The sequence below is a fragment of the Thamnophis sirtalis genome, unplaced genomic scaffold (assembly GCF_051295495.1).
Source record: "Thamnophis sirtalis isolate CommonGarterSnake01/CBP01778 unplaced genomic scaffold, rThaSir2_p1.2 scaffold_5, whole genome shotgun sequence".
NCBI classification, from domain to species: domain Eukaryota; kingdom Metazoa; phylum Chordata; class Lepidosauria; order Squamata; family Natricidae; genus Thamnophis; species Thamnophis sirtalis.
In genome coordinates, this window is record NW_028261385.1 from 3,166,628 (window position 1) to 3,186,258 (window position 19,631).

At 43.8% G+C, this 19,631-nt stretch overlaps 1 protein-coding gene across 1 annotated transcript in view; it reads left to right on the forward strand.

Annotated features, from left to right (window-relative positions):
• NOL6 (nucleolar protein 6) overlaps window positions 1-19,394 on the forward strand; it is a gene marked incomplete in the record, with an annotated part of 95,865 nt that extends 76,471 nt beyond the window's left edge. The window contains 3 exon segments of the mRNA XM_087715314.1: window positions 11,333-11,533; window positions 18,137-18,238; window positions 19,012-19,394. Of these exon segments, the coding sequence (XP_087571440.1) occupies window positions 11,333-11,533; window positions 18,137-18,238; window positions 19,012-19,161 (453 nt within the window).
• Window positions 19,395-19,631: the final 237 nt, after the last annotated feature.

Sequence of the window (19,631 nt, forward strand, 5' to 3'; positions counted from 1 at the left end):
GTTCTTAAATTAGGAACACGGTCGTTAAGTGAACCTGGCTTCCCCATGGGCTTGTCAGAAGGTCGCAAAAGTGGATCATGTGACCCCCCAGGACACTGCGACCGTCATAAATACGAGTCAGTTGCCAAGTGGCCAAATTTTGACCCCGTGATGCTGCCACGATCCTTAGTGTGAAAAACTGCTCTTAAGCCACATTTTTCAATGCCGTTGTAACTTTGAACGGTCTCTAAGCGAACCGTCGCAAGTCGGGGACTACCTGTTGCTCGAGGCGCACAAGTCTTCAGACAGTCAAGTAACTACAGTACTGCAGGCCACTTCAGCTGACTGCTATCTGCAGTTCGGCTGTTCAAATCTCACCGGCTCAAGGTTGACTCAGCCTTCCATCCTTCCGAGGTGGGTAAAATGAGGACCCAGATTGTTGTTGGGGACGATATGCTGACTCTGTAAACCGCTTAGAGAGGGCTGAAAGCCCTATGAAGCGTTATATAAGTCTAACTGCTATTGCTATTGCTAAACTAGCAAAATAATAAAATAAAATAAATATAAAATAATATAACATAGAAAACAATATGAAATATAATCAGTACAATTTTTGTAATTTTTGTGATTTTCTTTCCTTTTTTAAGAGCCGAGCTTTAATTTTATTTAAAGCCGGATGGAACCCTGACAGCTGCTTCCTCTCTCTGCTCTAAGCCAGGAAATCTTTTTTTTTTAAAAAAAATAGTTTTTATTAAACATTTTCAAGTTTAAAAAGAACAAGGAAACCCCCCCCCCACAAATACAAATACAAATAAAAACACAAACACAACACTACAATATACTTTAACAGCTTCCCATATCAGCGTGCATATTCTGCTTTTGCAGTTTACTATTCAATTTTTGCCTTCTATAATTATATAGTTATATAGATATAATTATAATAGAATAGTACAGTGCATATAATCATATTTTACATATATGCATATGTACCTTTTTCTTCATAAAATAATCAATAGTTTTCAAAACTTTTATTTCTTGTTTTGGCTTTTATTCTCTAGCCTCTTGTATGCCAGGAAATCTTTTTTTTTTAAAATAGTTTTTATTAAACATTTTCAAGTTTAAATAGAACGAGAAAAAAAATACCAATACAAAAAAAACAAAAACACAAACACAACACAACAATATAACATATTTTTGCACCTTCCCGGATCATCATGAATATTCTGCTTTTGTAGTTTAATATTCAATGTTCTCGTAGTTTTTAACAACTCTAATTCGAATGGATATAATTATTACATAATAGTACAGCGCATATAATCAAACTTTACATTTATACATATGTACATTCTTCTTCATAACGTAATCAATAGTTTTCAAAACTTTTTTTTTTCTTTTTTCGGCTTCTGTTCTCCAGCCACTTTCACGCCAGGAAACCGTTTGCATGGTTCTTTTTTTCCGAACTCTTTGCGGATGAGAGAATTGCGCAGCGGGTTTCTTCGGGGGGGGAAGGGGGGGCAGAGCGGGAGATGTGCAAACTTGCTGAACACCAGCAGTGTGTGTGTATGTGTGTGACTCAGCCCTGAAGCTTGTGTGCCGATGGGATTTGTGGTCATTTTATGAGCTGGTCTCATATTTGATTTTTTCTTCTTTCTTTCTTTCTTCCCCAAGAGAATTGCTAAATGGCAATTAGGAGGCATCGGGGTTTTTTCCCTTCTCCTTCTGTTCTTTCCTGCCCGATGATGTCGATTAAGCAGAACGAATGCTTAAAAGCTTGGGGTGAGGCAGTGGGAGGGGGGGGGCAGAATTGCCAGCCCCATCAGCAGAGGGAATGTAAGTAGGTTTGTACTGATCTCAGGTTCGCGAGTCCTTAAATGCTCTTTGAGCTTTTTTATTTATATATAAACGTTTCATTACCCAACTAGGGAACGTCATCAGTGCTGGAAATGAGTTGGGTTTGTGGAGAGGAAGAAGAGGAGGAGGAGGAGGACGAGGAATGTTTAATGTTTGAATGTTTATTTCATTTGTATGCTGCCCTTTCCCCCCGAAGGGGGACTCAGGGGCGGCTCAGAACTCAAACCAGGGAAGGGGGATACAGACAAATTAACAACAACACAAAACAATACATAATTTAAAAACACGCAACAATCATACCATTCGAGATAGGGGCAACGGTTCTTTAGCCCCAGGCCTGTCAGAACAGCCAGAGGTTTTAAGGGCTTTGCGGAAGGCCTGGAGGGTGGTGAGGGTGCGAATCTCCACAGGGAGCTCGTTCCAGAGGGTCGGAGCAGCCACAGAGAAGGCTCTCCTCCGGGTAGTCGCCAGTCGACACTGGCCGGCGGATGGAATTCGGAGGAGGCCTAATCTGTGGGATCTAATCGGTCTGGTGGAGGTAATTGGCAGCAGGCGGTCTCTCAAGTACCCAGGTCCAATACCATGAAGGAGGAGGAGGAGGAGGAGGAAGAGGAGGAGAGAATTATGCAGTCCATGGTGCTCTCTAAGCTTGTTGGCTTTCTTGCAGACATTTCATGGCCCAACTAGGTAGCTTCATCAGTACTTGAAGGGAGGAGGAGGAGGAGGAAACCGGGCAGCAGTCTTTTTCATGCTCTCTGAACTTGATAGTTTTTGTGCAAACATTTCATGACCTAACTAGGGAACATCATCAGCGCTAGAAGGGAGTGGAGTTTGTGGTGAAGAGGAGGAGGAGGAGCCTATTTAATCCTTGGTGATTTCTGAATTTGGTTGTTATCTTGTAGACGTTTCGTGACCCAACTAAGTAACATGGTCAGTGCTAGAAGGGAGTAGGTTTATGAGAGGAGGAGGAGGAGGAGGAGGAGGAGGAAGGTGACTGTGGGATCCTGGGTGCTCTCTGAGATCAGTTGGATTTTTTTTTATTTTTTTTGCAGACTTCTCGTTACCCAACTAGGGAACATCATCAATGCTAGAAGTGAGTTGGGTTTGTGGAGAGGAGGAGGAGGAGGAGAAGGAAGAGAAGAAAGAATAGCATGGGGTCCTTGGTGCTTTCTGAGCTTGGTAGTTTTCTTGCGGATGTTTCGTTACCAAACTAGGGAACATCATCAGTGCTGGAAGGTTTTAGGGTTTGAGTGGTGAGTCCCCACTCCCTTCTAGAACTGATGATGTTCCTTAGCTGGGTAATGAAATGTCTGCAAGCAAATTTAGAGAGCACGCAAGGACCCTACAATCATTTTCTTCTTCCTCCTCCTCCCCTTCCTCCTCCTCCCCTTCTTCCTCCTCCTCCTCCTCCTCCTCCTCCTCCACAAATCCCACTTCCTCTTAGCACTGTTAATGTTCCCAAGTTGGGTCACGAAATGTCTGCAAGAAAACGGCCAAGCTCAGACAACACCAAGGACCCCCCACAATCCTCCTCTTGACAAACCCCTCTCCCTTCCAGCACTGATGATGTTCCCTAGTTGGGCCATGAGAGGTCTGCAAGGAAACAGCCAAGCTGTCAGAGAGCACCAAGGAGCCCTCATTTCTACTCTGAGCGACAGAGATTCTCTTGGGTCGGCACCAGGCAAGCAATCAGGCAGAAAACAGCAAATCCCTGATCAAGGGATTATCAAGGCGAAGAACTCACCTCCACCAAAATGGCAGAGCAAGCTACTGTAGCTAAGCAAAGCCCAGCCTCCCTTGCACTGATGATGTTACCTAGTTGGGTCATGAAACGTCTGCAAGGAAACCACCAAGCTCAGAGAGCACCAAGGGCCTCACAGTTCTCTTCCTCCTCCTCCTCCTCCTCCTCCTCCTCCTCCTCCTCCTCCTCCTCCTCCTCCTCCTCCTCCTCCTCCTCCTCCTCCTCCTCCTCCTCCACTTCCTCTTCTCAGAAAATCCAATTCCCTTCTAGCACTGATGATGTTACCTAGTTGGGTCATGAAACGTCTGCAAGGAAACCACCAAGCTCAGAGCACACCACGGACTCCCCGTTTCATCCTGAGCTGCAGATACGCTCTTTTGCCAGACCTGAAATTTAACCATGACGAAAAGGTTCATCTGCCCTTCTACTCCCACCCAAGGTTCTCATCACCTTCTCTGCTGTTTTGGGGGAGAAATCAGATACACACACGGCCTATTTCTGTGCAAGCGTGTTCACGTGGTGGCGTTAACACAAGAACTAAACGCAATTAAGGCTGCATGAAATTATTATGAGGTCTCCTTCAATCGTCTCTCTTATTATTATATGTGATAATTTTCTCCTCCTGGCATGTTGCAAATTGCAATTTGATGACAACTTTTATGGGGCTTGGAAGCTTTTTTTTCATGGCCAGCTTTTGATCCTCGCTTGTGCCCGGGGGGCGGGGGTGGGGGGCACTGCAGCCTTCAAGCTCTAAACTCTGGTTAAATGGAGGTGGGCAATCTTGAATTTCCAGATGTATAGTAAGAAAAGAATATATTTGTAGCTGGGGAGGGGGGGGTTGAATTATGGGGTCTCTCTTGGGCTTGGTTGTTTCATTGCAGACGTTTCAAGGCCCAACTAGTTAATCTCATCAGGGCTTGTAGATTAGATTAGCAGAGTTGGAAGGGACCTTGTAGGTCATCTAGTCTGACCCCCTGCCCAAGCAAGAGACCCTACATCATGAAAGAAAGAAAGAAAGAAAGAAAGAAAGAAAGAAAGAAAGAAAGAAAGAAAGAAAGAAAGAAGAGAACCGAATAACAGAGTTGGAAGGGACCTTGTAGGTCATCTAGTCTGACCCCCCGCCCAAGCAGGAGACCCTACATCATGAAAGAAAGAAAGAAAGAAAGAAAGAAAGAAAGAAAGAAAGAAAGAGAACTGAATAACAGAGTTGGAAGGGACCTTGGAGGTCATCTAGTCCGACCCCCCTGCCCAAGCAGGAGACCCTACATCATGAAAGAAAGAAAGAAAGAAAGAAAGAAAGAAAGAAAGAAAGAAAGAAAGAGAACCAAATAACAGAGTTGGAAGGGACCTTGTAGGTCATCTAGTCTGACCCCCTGCCCAAGCAAGAGACCCTATACCATGAAAGAAAGAAAGAAAGAAAGAAAGAAAGAAAGAAAGAAAGAAAGAAAGAAAGAAAGAAGAGAACCGAATAACACAGTTGGAAGGGACCTTGGAGGTCATCTAGTCCGACCCCCCTGCCCAAGCAGGAGACCCTACATCATGAAAGAAAGAAAGAAAGAAAGAAGAGAACCGAATAACAGAGTTGGAAGGGACCTTGTAGGTCATCTAGTCTGACCCCCTGCCCAAGCAAGAGACCCTACACCATGACAGAAAGAAAGAAAGAAAAAGAAAGAAAGAAAGAAAGAAAGAAAGAAAGAAAGAGAACCGAATAACACAGTTGGAAGGGACCTTGAAGGTCATCTAGTCCAACCCCCCCCCCCCCAAAGCAGGAGACCCTACACCATTTCTGACAGATGGAAATCCAGTCTCTTCTTGAAAGCCTCCAGGGATGAAGCTCCCACAACTTCCGAATGCAACTTCTGTTCCATGGGTTGATTGTTCTCCCTGTCAGGAAATTCATCCTTATTTCTAGGTTGAATCTCTCCTTGTTCCGTTTCCATCCATGATTCCTCGTCTGGCCTTCGGGGGCTTTGGAGAATAGCTTGACCTCCTTCATCTCTGTGGCAGCCCCTCAAGTATTGGAAGATGTTATCCTGTCTCCCCTGGTCCTTCTCTTCACCATGCCCAGTTCCTGCAACAGTTCGTCATGTGTTTGAGCCTCCAGTCCCACCCATTAGTTTCCACCCATTGCTTCTTGTTCTACCCTCAGGTGCCTTGGATAATAGTTTGACTCTCTCTTCTTTGGGGCAACCCCTGAGATATTGGAAGGCTGCTATACTGTCTCCCCTAGTCCTTCTTTCTATTAAACTAGCCATGCCCAGTTCCTGCAACCGTTCTTCATATGTTTTAGTCTCCAGTCCCCTAATCCTCTTTGTTGCTCTTCTCGGGCCCTCTTTCTAGAGTCTCAACATCTTTTTAAAAGTGTGGTGACCAAAACTGGATGTACTAATCTAGGTGTGGCCTTACTAAGACTTTACAGAGTGGTATTAGTACTTCCCTTGATCTAGAAGGAAGTCTGGTTTATTCTCTGTTCACATATAAGTGTTTGGATAGAAGAGATTGTTTGTTGGAGGGTGGAGTTCTTGGTGGTCTCTGAGCTGCGTTATTTTCTTGCAGATGTTTCGCGAGGTGAGATCATCAGTGCTAGAAGGGAGTAGGGTCTGCAGAGTGTAGGAGGGGACCTTTGGGGGTTCACCATCTATCCATTCCTCAAGCCCTCAAAAGCCACGTGGAGAATGCTTGCAGGAATTAGTTATGTCTAATGCAGTGGTTCCCAAACTTGGCAAGTTTAAGACTTGTGGACTTCAACTCCCAGAATTCTCCAGCCAGCTCTGCTGGCTGGAGAATTCTGGGAGTTGAAGTCCACAAGTCTTAAAGTTGCCAAGTTTGGGAACCACTGGTCTAATGAAAAGAAGGACCTGGGGTGATATGACCGCAGGCTTCCAATATTGGAGGGGCTGCCCCAAAGGAAAAGGGGGAGGTGTCAGCCTATTCTATTCTCCAAAGCACTGAAAGGCAGAACAAGAAGCAATGGGTGGAAACTAATCAAGGAGAGAAGCAACAGAGAACTGAGGAGAAATTTCTCGACAGTTAGAACAATTAACCAGTGGAACAGAAGTTGCCTCCAGAAGTTGTGAATGCCCCAACACTGAAAGTTTTTTAAAAGATGTTGGATATACATTTGTCTGAAATGGCAAATAGGGGTTTCCTGCCTAAGCAGGGGGTTGGACTAGAAGACCTCCAAGGTCCCTTCCAACTCTGTTTTTCTCCTCTCCTCTATTCTACTCTATTCTAAGATCCAACCCAGAACTTAGAAAAAATTTCTTGACAGTTAGAACAATTAACCAGTGGAACAGAAGTTGCCTCCAGAAGTTGTAAATGCTCCAACACTGGAAGTTTTTAAAAAGATGTTGGATATCCATTTGTCTGAAATGGCAAATAGGCTTTCCTGCCTAAGCAGGGGGATGGACTAGAAGACCTCCAAGGTCCCTTCCAACTCTGTTTTTTCTCCTCTCCTCTATTCTACTCTATTCTAAGATCCAACCCAGAACTTAGAAGAAATTTCTTGACAGTTAGAACAATTAACCAGTGGAACAGAAGTTGCCTCCAGAAGTTGTAAATGCCCCAACACTGGAAGTTTTTAAAAAGATGTTGGACAGACATTTGTCTGAAATGGCAAATAGGGTTTCCTGCCTAAGCAGGGGGTTGGACTAGAAGACCTCCCAGGTCCCTTCCAGCCATATGATTCCACAGTGATAATTTTTTTTGGATGATCCTGAGCATGGTGGCATATGCCCAAGAGAGGCTGTGTTTGTCAGTGGCTGTCGGAAGGTGCTTTCAACACCAGGGTACATGTATGTTGATTTAAGGCCTTAGTCTTTCAGATCAGCTCCTTTTGATAACGCCTTGTCATCTTTAATCTTATTGTTATTGAATGCTGGTGCATGACGTTGTTTTCATTGCGTTGTGTTCTTATGGTATGTTCCTCCAAAATCCATCAATGCAAGCGTGAATTTGGCACAAGGAAAGGATTAGGTAGCGGTTAAAGTCTATGATCCTGAACTTTGGAAACATGGAGGAGTCAGGGTTCCAAATAGCATCCAAAAGTAAATCAGAATCCAAGGCAAAGTATTGCTCAAAGTTCCCATTGATGAAGAGAGCCATGTTGGCACATCTGGGAAAACCCGAATCTGAAAGCTTCCCGGTTTCCCTCACCCAGTTGAAAGTTCAAGATCCTGCCCCCACACCCACAAGTCCATCCCATGGTCCAATCTCCCACTGCCATGCTGGCAGCTTCCACCCATCCAGTTCCGGGCAGGTGCAGAGACAAAGGATGACCTTGGCTTTCTAGAAAGAATGTTGTTATGGCTGCATGTCATCTAACTCCGTACAATCCCCCCCTCCCATTTTCCCACCATAGAAAATGCATAGCAGAAGAATAGAAAGTGCGCCAGGCCAAAGACCCAAAAGAAAAGATGTCTTCAGGCTCAACAGGGGGATTTTTTAAAATCAATTCAGTTCGATTTTATTTATGGCCCGAAGATCCAAATGCAATTTTTAAGTCTAATCAAAACTAGACCTTGGATAAAAAACACTTGAACATGTAAAATGTTTAATAACTGCCAGCACATCCTTAGGTCAAAAAACATTTGTTTAGCAACTGACTGATTTGAAAAACTGTAAAAATTCCCCCCCAAAAGTCACTTACAGTCATGTGATCCAAATTTAGACACTTGGCAACTGGTGTGCATTTATTTATTTATTATAAAGTTGTATTAATTTTCTACGGTTTACATTTTGTTAGTGCTTTATAAGCCTCCTGTTGTCTGGGTTATTTTATTTGCTTAGCAGTGCAAATTGCATTCTTACTCTCACCCCCTTTTTTCCAACTGCTGGTAGAATGAGATCTATGTTTGATAATATTCCGTATCTTCTTTCTGTTTAATCTTCAGTGTAAGTCTGTCCATTCTCTTCGTCACGTGGCGCTTCTTCGCTTTTCCAATATTGTGCAAATATAATTCTCACTGCTGTTGATACGTGGAGTATTAGATATATATATATATATTTCTCATCAAATTTTTCTGGTGCCTAACAGAAAAAGGTCAGGTTTAAAATCAACATGTTTTTATCTATGGATTTTTATGGATTTATGACCGAGGGGGGGGGGTGCATCCTGTGGCCATTGGGTCAACACTTGTAAACTTCCCAGCTGGCTTCCAGCTAGCAAAGTCAATTGGGGAGGCCAGCCTCGCTTAAAAAACTGCAGGATTCACTTAACGGCTTGACTGATTCACTTAACGGCTTCATTGATTCACTTAACTCAGTGTTTCTCAACCTTGGCCACTTGAAGATGTCTGGACTTCAACTCCCAGAATTCCCCAGCCAGCATTCGCTGGCTGGGGAATTCTGGGAGTTGAAGTCCAGACATCTTCAAGTGGCCAAGGTTGAGAAACACTGACTTAACTGCTTCATTGATTCACTTTTCCATGGGGGGGAAAAGGTTCTGAAATGTGCTCAACTCACTTTAAAACCGCCCTGCTTAACAACAGAAATTCGGATCTCAATTTTGGTTGTAAGTTGAGGACAGCCTATATGACATAATACTTAAAATCCCAACTTTTTGATTTATTACTACAAATTTTTATATATAGCTATAGTTAAATATCTGGCTATAGTTAAATAAATCTATTTAGCTACGGCAAAGTTAAGTATCTGTAATTGTGGCATGATTTATAGGAAGTTGTTCGTATAAAGGGAATATTTATAGCTCAAGAGTTGAAAGGAGGGGTCCTTGGTGCTCTCTGAGCTTGGTGGTTTTTCTTACCCAACTAGGTAACATCATCAGTGCTAGAAGGGAGTTCTGAGAGGAGGAGGAGGAGGAGGAGGAGGAGGAGGAGGAGGAGGAGGAGGAGGAGGAGGAGGAGGAGGAGGAGGAGGAGGAGGAGAACTGTGGGGTCCTTGGTGCTCTCTGACCTTGGTGGTTTTCTTGCAGACTTTTCATGACCCAACTAGGTAACATCATCAATGCTAGAAGGGAGTTAGATTTTCTGAGAGGAGGAAGTGGAGGAGGAAGAGGAAGAGGAGGAGGAGGATGACGACTGTGGGGTCCTTGGTGCTCTCTGAGCTTTGTGGGTTTCTTGCAGACGTTTCATGACCCAACTAGGTAACATCATCAGTGTGTCAGGCCTGCAATTACATTCCTTTTAGAATTTTGGCCTGCCACACTTTCTCTTATTTCATTATGCTGTTTCATTAGTATAGTTGATGGGAGTGGGGAATAGAAAGGAGTAGGATTGTGGAATGTGTTGTTGTCATTCTTTACTAGAAGCCAAGGTCATCTTTTGTCTCCGCACTTTTACACCTGACCGGAAGCAGCTGGGTGTGGATGCCAGCGTGGAAGAAGAAGATTGGACCATGTGATGGATTTGTGGGTGTGGGGACAAGGTCGTGAACTTTTAACTGGGTGGGACTCTGATGTCATTTCCAGAATTGGGATTAACACAGACGTGCTAAGATGTCTGGCTTATTAAATTGGAACTTTAAGGATCGTTTTGCCTTGGACTCTGATTTAATTCTGCATGATACTTGGAGCGCTGCCACAGTGTTAGAAAGGAGTGGGGTTTGCACTCAATTTAGACTCGCTCTGTCATTTGAATGTTGGCAGGAGTAATCTTGGAGGTTCTTTGGTTGGTCTGTTTACTTTTAGCTTGTTTGGCAATTCCTTGATTGGGGTATATGTCTGTTACCTTTGTGACTTGTCGATTGTCTCTTTTGCATAATATGTAGATGTTGTTTACGTCGGTGGGTCTGTCGGTGGTCAATTTGTCAGGATGCCAGACTTCCAGGATGTCCCAAAAGTGCTTTTTCAGGAGGCAACTGGACTTGTTTTTTCTTTGAAGGCATTTCTTTGAAGAGCCAAGGTGGCGCAGTGGTTAAATGCAGCACTGCAGGCTACTGCTAGATCAGCAGTTCAGCGGTTCAAATCCCACCGGCTCAAGGTTGACTCAGCCTTCCATCCTTCCGAGGTGGGTAAAATGAGGACCCAGATTGTTGTTGGGGGCAATATGCTGACTCTCTGTAAACCGCTTAGAGAGGGCTGAGAGCCCTATGAAGCGGTATATAAGTCTACTGCTATTGCTATATTGCTATTGCTATTTCGCTTCCCATCCAAGAGGCTTCTTCAGCTCTGACTGGACGGTGGGGAAGGGAAGGATTGATACTCCTTGCAGACAGCTGGTCATTTGCATCCTTTTTAGAGAATCGTTGAGGCCACTTGGAGATTTATCTGTGTCCTGAGTGGTGCAAATGGACGTGGAGCCTCCTTAGAACTGCTGAAAGGAGGGTGTTGTAGACTGGAGATGGATGATGTCGTATCCCTCCCCCTCTGTTGAGAGAGGGATGTTCACTTTGGACACAGGTGGCCACTTTGAGCCCTCTTCTCAACCCAGCGGTCCTCTCTGTGTCCAAAGGGTGGACTTTGCCGTCTTCAAAAGGGTGGCTTTTGTCTTTCAAATGCAGACGGACTGCTGAATCTTTTCCTGGATGAGTTTATTCTGCTAGGCTGTGCCACGAGGGTGTGAAGCTGTCTTGTTTTATCAGGCTCCCAGGAAATCTCTGTCGTTTTTTGGTCTAGGATGGCTCCTGAGAAATTACCTCCCTCCCCACGAGCTGTCAAAACCCAGAGAAGCACAGATTAATCATGAGGCCCACAATCAAGAAAACTCCAGTGGGAGGAGGGTGGGACTAGGTGGCCTCTAATGTTCCTCCCGGGCCCCGTGGTTCTCACCTGCTGCCCGTAAAACCATGGCTTCTCTCTTGCAGATGGCCTTCCGGCCTCCGCTGGACCTTTATGATGTCCTCATCCACCTGAACCCCAAGCAAATTCCCAGGCACCTGGAGGCGGTGGACCGGCCCACCGCGTCCTTCCACCGGGGGACGCTGAAGAGCAGCAGTACCACAAAAACCATTTCTTTCCCGGTGGTGGATTATGACCCCGTGCAGTGCTACCTGCAGGAGCTCCGAGTAAGTATCCGGCTAGGGGACACCTGGTCACTCCCCTTTGGAAGTGCAGCTGCAGTCCTAACATTATACAGGTAGTCCTCAGCTTACGACGGCAATGGCGACTTCAACTTACAACACTGAAGCAAGTGACTTACGGCCTTTTTTCACACTCTCAGCCCTTCCAGCTTCCCCTGGGCCGTGACCCGTCAAAACCGCGTTCCACAAAAGCGCGGTCGACGAAAGCGCGTATGTGACGTCATCACAGCGCGACGAAAAAGATCGAAAAATTGAAATAAAAATTAAATTACAGCAAGCCGATTCACATAAAGGTAAGGGTTAGGTTAAGGGTTAGGATTAGGTTTAGAGCGTTAGCGTTACGTTTAGCGTTAGGTTAAGGGTTAGCGTTAGGTTTTTCGTTAGGTTAAGGGTTAGGTTTAGGGTTAGGTTTGGGGGGTTAGGGTAAGGTTTTCGCTTTATTTTTACATTTTTCGATCTTTTTTGTCGCGCTGTGATGACGTCACATATGCGCTTTCGTCGACCGCGCTTTTGTCTACCGCGGTTTTGTGGTGGAACCCCCCTGGGCCACATGATCAGAATTTCAGACGCTTGGCAACTGACTCGTACTTACGACGGTCGCAGCGTCCCGGGGGGCCCCCCGGTGGTGTCACGTGATCTCCGTTTGCAACTTTCTGACCAGTCAGGTCCACAGGGGAGCCAGATTCCCTTAACAACCACGTGACTACCATAAGAACGGCAGCGATTCGCTTAACAACGGTGGCAAGAAAGGTCATAAAAAGGGGCTGACTTAACTGTCTTGCTCATGGGCATTTTGAGTTCCCGTCGTGGTCATAAGTCGGGCACTGCTTCCAAAATAGAATAGGCAACTTGAAGGCGTTTTGCTTCTTGTCCGAGAAGCTTCTTCGGTTCTGAGCGAATGGTTGCGAGGATGGAAGGATTTATATTCCTTGAGGTCCTCTGGTCGTTTGCGCTCCCTCTGAGAGTCATTTGAGGCCATGTGGAGGTTTGCTTGTACAGGTAGTCCTCAACTTACAACAATTCATTTAGGGATCGTTCGAAGTTACAGCGGCACTGAAAATAGTCCACTTCAGAAAGGTGGCAAGGAAAGTCGTAAAAAGGGGCAAAAACCGCACTTAATACATTTTTCATTTAACAGCATATAGGTTGGTCTCAATTGTGGTTGCACATTGAAGGCTGTAAGAATCAATACAATACAATGGCAGAGTTGGAAGGGACCTTGGAGGTCTTCTATTCCAACCCCCTGCCTAGGCAGGAAACCCTACACCGTTCCAGGCAAATGGCTATCCATCATCTTCTTAAAGGCTTCCAGTGTTGGGGCATTCACAACTTCTGGAGGCAACTTCTGTTCCACTGATTAATTGTTCTGACTGTCAGGAAATTCCTCCTTAGTTCTAAGTTGCTTCTCTCCTTGATGAGTTTCCATCTATTCCTTCTTGTTCTACCCTCAGGTGCCTTGGAGAATAGTTTGACTCCCTCTTCTTTGCAGCAACCCCTGAGATATTGGAAGACTGCTATCATGTCACCCCTAGTCCTTCTTTCTATTAAACTAGACATACCCAGTTCCTGCAACCGTTCTTCATGTGTTTTAGCCTCCAGTCCCCTAATCATCTTTCTTGCTCTTCTCTGCACTCTTTCTAGAGTCTCCACATCTTTTCTACATCGTGGCGACCAAAACTGGATGCAGAATTCCAAGTGTGGCCTTACCAAGGCCTTATAAAGTGGTATTAACCCTTCAGGTGATCTTGATTCTATCCCTCTGTTTATGCAGCCTAGAACTGTGTTGGCTTTTTTGGCAGCTGCTGCACACGGCTGGCTCCTATTTAAATGGTTGTCCACTAGGACTCCAAGATCCCTTTCACAGTCACTCCTGTTGAGCAAGGTACCACCTATACTGTACTTGTGCATTTCGTTTTTCTTGCCTAAATGTAGAACCTCACTCTTTTCTCCATTTAATTTCATTTTATTAGATAGTGCCCAATGTTCAAGTTTGTCAAGATCCTTCTGTATCTTAACCCTGTCTTCTGGAGTGTTGGCTATTCCTGCCAGCTTGGCGTCATCTGCAAATTTGATGGGTTCCCCGTTTATTCCCTCATCCAAATCATTGATGATGTTGAAGAGTCCTGGGCCCAAAACAGAGCCTTGGGGGGGGGGGGTCCCCCACTGCGTGCTTCCCTCCATGAAGATGCAGTCCCTTCCTTTCCCCACTCTTCAATCAGAATTGAGGAAGCTTCTTGGAATAGAAGCGAAGCATCTTCAAGGCCTTTCGAAGAAAAAATAAAAAAAAGCATCTTTGGGACAACCAAAACTTGGAGGACTGACAGGCATTTTAGCACAAGGAACATTTTTGACATTTTATACATCGTATTTTTCGCTCCATAAGCCTGGGACACTTTTTTTGTCTCCCAAAAGTGGAAATGCAGAGGCCAAAAATGGGTCACACGGAGGCTGAAAACAGGAGACGCAGAGGCCAAACATGGGGGAGTGCCTCTTAGGATCAGATGCGTCTTATAGTGCGAAAAAATACGGTACACATCAGGATGAATGTCCGTTTTCTCCCCAGCCTTTTTGCAGCCTTGCGAAATAACCAGCGTTGTCCTAAAAATGGTTCTTTGATTCACTCTGCACAAGTGTCAGATGACAACATGCTTAATCACCCGCATTAAAGCCACCGAGTGATTCAGAAGCTGTTGGAAGCAGCCCAGCGCAGAAGGCTTGAAGAAATTGGGGGGGTGGGGGGGGGAGAGCCATCTGCTAGAAACTTTCTCCTCCGGAGAAGGAAGCAGATCAGGATCAAACCTGTTTTCTCCCGTTCTTGCAGCATTGTCCATCTTTGGTAAGAGGGATGCGACAACTCCTTTTGCGTGTCACTGGACTCTCCCTGCCAGGGCCCTGATCAACCCAATGCCCGGGGTTGTGATGACAACGTCTCTGAGTCAATTGTGTGTGTGGTCTGGATTGAGCAACCTACAACTCACTCAAATGCCTTTTGACACCAAAGGCGCTTTCTCCCTCTGTTGACCTTAACGTCTCCGTAAACAAAAATATATGTTTCCCGCATTATTTGCAAAAATAATAAAAAGTGTGGTGGATGGATGGATATTGCTAGATAATTAAGTTGGAGGTTTTCTTTCCTAATATGTTTGCTGCCTTATTTCCAAAAATAAAAATAATACAGATAGGCCGGATGGATGGATAGATAGATAGATAATATGTTTGCTGCCTTATTTCCAAAAATAAAAATAATACAGATAGGCTGGATGGACGCAATAGCAATAGCAATAGCAGTTAGACTTATATACCGCTTCATAGGGCTTTCAGCCGTCTCTAAGCGGTTTACAGAGTCAGCCTATTGCCCCCAACAACAATCCGGGTCCTCATTTTACCCACCTCGGAAGGATGGAAGGCTGAGTCAACCCTGAGCCGGTGAGATTTGAGGACGGATAGATAGATAGATAGATAGATAGATAGATAGATAGATAGATAGATAGATAGATAGATAGATAGATAGATAGATAGATAATATGTTTGCTGCCTTATTTCCAAAAATAAAAATAATACAGATAGGCTGGATGGACGGATAGATAGATAGATAGATAGATAGATAGATAGATAGATAGATAGATAGATAGATAGATAGATAGATAGATAGATAATATGTTTGCTGCCTTACTTCTAAAAATAAAAATAATGCAGACAGCATGGATGGATGGATGGATGGGCAAATAGATAAGAGAGATGAGAGAGAGAGATGAGAGGGAATTAGATTATTATTGGAGATTTTCTTTCCTGATATGTTTGCTGCCTTATTTCTAAAAAATAATGCAGATGGGGTGAATGGAGGGAGGGAGGGAGGGAGGGAGGGATAGACAGATAGAGAGAGAGAGAGAGAGACATGAGAGAGGGAGGGATGGATAGATAGATAGATAGATAGATAGATGATAGATAGATAGATAGATAATTAATTTGGAGATTTTCTTTCCTGATATGTTTGCTGCCTTATTTCTAAAAAATAATGCAGATGGGGTGAATGGAGGGAGGGAGGGAGGGAGGGATAGATAGACAGATAGATAGATAGAGAGAGAGAGACATGAGAGAGGGAGGGAGAGATAGATAGATAGATTATTAATTTGGAGATTTTATTTCCTGATATGTTTGCTGCCTTCTAAAAAATATTGCAGATCGGGTGGATGGATGGATGGATGGATAGATAGAAATAGGTAATAGAGATGATGATAGATGATAGATAGATAGATAGATAGATAGATAGATAGATAGATAGATAGATAGATAGATAGATATGGAAGGATGGATGGATGGATAGATAGATAGAAGATTTTCAAAAGCTGAGATCTAGGGTAGTAGAAACCATTTTAGCCTTTCGTGCCAGAAAGATGCCCTCGGATAGTTAATCCCAAAACGGGGTTAATTCAGCTGCCAGAACAAGTGTGCTTCGTCAGTGGCATTGAGGGTTGCCCTCCAGTGCTGTTGGCTAGGCGTGAAAGCTCCTCACTGGGATTTTGGGATCTTACTTTCTTTTAAATCATTTTCAAAAGAAGGAACAAAGGATACCACCCAGGTTAGGCGGGTGTGGCCCCAGAGGCCTCCTTCGCCTGAGGGCTTCCCCACGACTTGTAAAACATACCTCGAACCTTGTAGGAAAAGTCAAAAAAACCCTCCTAAAAACAAGAAGCTTATAAGAAGGAAGTCGCTCTCAACTTACGACCGCACATTTCCATGGCTAAGCCGGTCAGTTGTTAAGTGAATTTTGACCCTGGGGGGGTCTCCCTTTCGCTCTCTAATTCAATGTTTCTCAACCTTGGCAAATTTAAGACAGATGGAGATCAAGACCCAGAGTTCCTAAAACCACCAAGATAGAAAACAACAGACCCATCATCACTGGGAGGGCAAGACGCTGTATGTAGAATAGAAAGCCAACTCTCCTCCTTTGCAGCACTGATGATGTTACGTAAATGGGTCATGAAATGTCTGCAGGAAACCACCAAGCTTGGAGAGCACCAAGGACCCTACAGTTACACCCCTCACTTCCTCCTCACTTCCTCTTCCTCCTCCTCCTCCTTTCCACAAACTCCACTCCTAGCACTGATGATGTTCCCTAGTTGGGTCATGAAACATCCGCAAGGAAACCACCAAGCTCAGAGAGCACCAAGGATTCCACAGTTCAACCCTGACTACAAATATTCTCTTCTATCTGTTTGTCTGTCTCTCTCTGTGTGTATCTATCTATCTATCTATCTATCTATCTATCTATCTATCTATCTATCTATCATCTATCTAATCTATCCATCCATCATCCATCCATCCATCCATCCATCCATCCATCCATCCATCCATCCATCTATCTATCTATCTATCTATCTATCTATCTATCTATCTATCTATCTATCTATCTATCTATCTAATCTATCTATCATCTATCTAATCTATCCTCACATCCATCCATCATCCATCCATCCATCCATCCATCCATCCATCCATCCATCCATCCATCCATCCATCTATCTATCTATCTATCTATCTATCTATCTATCTATCCATCTATCTATCATCTATCTAATCTATCCTCCCATCCATCCATCATCCATCCATCCATCCATCTATCATCTATCTATCTATCTATCTATCTATCCATCCATCTATCTATATCTATCTATCATCTATCTAATCTATCCTCCCATCCATCCATCATCCATCCATCCATCTATCATCTATCTATCTATCTATCTATCTATCTATCTATCTATCTATCTATCTATCTATCATTTATCTAATCTATCATCCCATCCATCCATCCATCCATCCATCCATCCATCCATCCATCCATCCATCCATCCATCCATCCATCTATCTATCTATCTATCTATCTATCTATCTATCTATCTATCTATCTATCTATCATCTATCTAATCTATCCTCCCATCCATCCATCCATCCATTCTCTCTCTCTCTCTCTCTCTCTCTCTCTCTCTCTCTCTCTCTCTCCATCCATCCACCCACCCACCCACCCACCCATCCATCCTTCTATCCATATATCATTTATCTATCATCTAGCTATCATCTCTTCTCTTTCCCTACCCAGTTCTGTTCTACTCTATTCTGTTGTTCTTCTCTTCTCCCTCCCTCCATTCATCCCACAGCCTGCTTAAGGAACTGCCAAGAACAATTCCACCATCACTGTTAGGGCAAGCCACTGTATATAAACAGAACCCACCCCTGCTTCCTTCTAGCCCTGATGATCTTCCCTAGCTGGGTCATAAAATGTCTGTAGCAAGGAAATAACCAAAACCTGAGGGAGTATCAAGGATCTTTAGAGTCAAAACGTCCTAGAAGAAAACCATGGCCAACCACCTCCATTCTGGGAGCTAAACCTTCAGCTTAAGGTAGAGTTGTCCCTTGTCCCATTGCAAGATGAAATAATGCCAGGCAGGGTCCCCGTGTGTTTGTGTCTATGTGTGTGTAAGAGAGGAGAGAGAGAGAGAGAGAGAGAGAGAGAGATGGCAGCTTGGAATCCTGAAGGTTGTGTAGCCTTGGAGATGTTGTCCTTTAATGGACCCTTTCTCATTGCAGGAAGCCTTCGGTGACTTCGCCCTGTTCTTCTACGACAAATATGGGGGAGACGTTATTGGGGTCCTCTGGAAGCCCTCGGCCTTTGAACCCCAGCCCTTCAAGGTGAGAGCTCAACTCTTGAGGTTCTACTGTTGCTAAACAACTTTTTAACTTTTAACCAACTCTTGGGGAAGTTTGGCGTTCTCGTGAGAATTCCTTCATTTTGTAAAAAAAAAAAAAAAAAAAGAAATTGTTGCGTACCCATATTAAAAACCTACCTCATAATTACTTGAAGATAAGCCAAAAAAGTTAGGTGCTAAAATATACCTCCAAAATTGCGATCGGCTACATCTGTGGATAAGTTTATCTGCAAGGATATACGGTAATTTCTCCCCCCCCCCATGTTTTATTTGTTTTGTTTATATTACTTTCCATTTCCAACAAACAGTGTGTGATCTGGACATCCTTATTTGAACAGTGACAATCCCCATATTTGTTGTTCTATTCATCGCAATAAAATTAATAATATAAACTATATAGTAATACAATTACAATAGTACATAACATCTCCATCATCAAAATCCTCTTCCCAATTCCTGCAACCGTTCTTCATCTGTTTTAGTCCCCTAATCCTCTTTGTTTCTCTTCTCTGCGCTCTTTCCAGAGTCTCCACATCTTTTTCACATTGTGGCGACCCAAACTGAGTGCAGTATTCCAAGTGTGGCCTTCCCAAGGCATTATGTTGTTATCCGTGTGTGCTTTCTGGATTTGAATTTATGCAACAGACTCTGAAAGCACCAAGGACAGAAGCTCAGCCAGCACCAAGGACCCGACGTGTAAAAATTTGATCGATTATTGACCATCATCATTAACGTACTTCTCTTAATTCCTACCAGGTATCCAACATTAATGGAAGGATGATATCCAGAGTAAGTTCTCAACCAATGGTAGTTCCAAATGTGGAGGCTATTTTGGATGACTTCAAGATCTTGGGGGAAGGCTTGGTCAAAACGTTGGAAGCTCGGACAGAGAAATGGTCCATCTAGAATTGAATGTTTGAATGTTTATTTTTTATTTTATTTTTGTATAATTGCCTGGGGTCCTCCTTGGGTTTGGAAATGTTGAGGGTGGGTTCTTCTCACCCATAACTTTTTCTTTTCTTTAGACTTTCCCTAGATTTTTTTTTAATTATTATATTGTGATTGAAATCTCTTTCCATCCTCGTCTCCTTCCAAAGATGCATTCAGTTCAGAGGACCCCAATGCCTTCAATAAAGACTGTCACTGGAGTGGGGGGGAGGGTAGGGTTTGTATGTTTAAAGCTGTATTTGTATGCCTTATTAAAAAACAATGTATAACCAATAAAGATTATTTAAAAAAATAAAATAAAGGACTTGATTCAATCTTTTTGCCTTCTTGTCCAAGAAACGCTGGGAACTGTCTCTTCGTTCATGGAGTTGGAATCAAATGGACTAGAAGACCTCCAAGGTCCCTTCCAGCTCTTGTTATTCTATTCT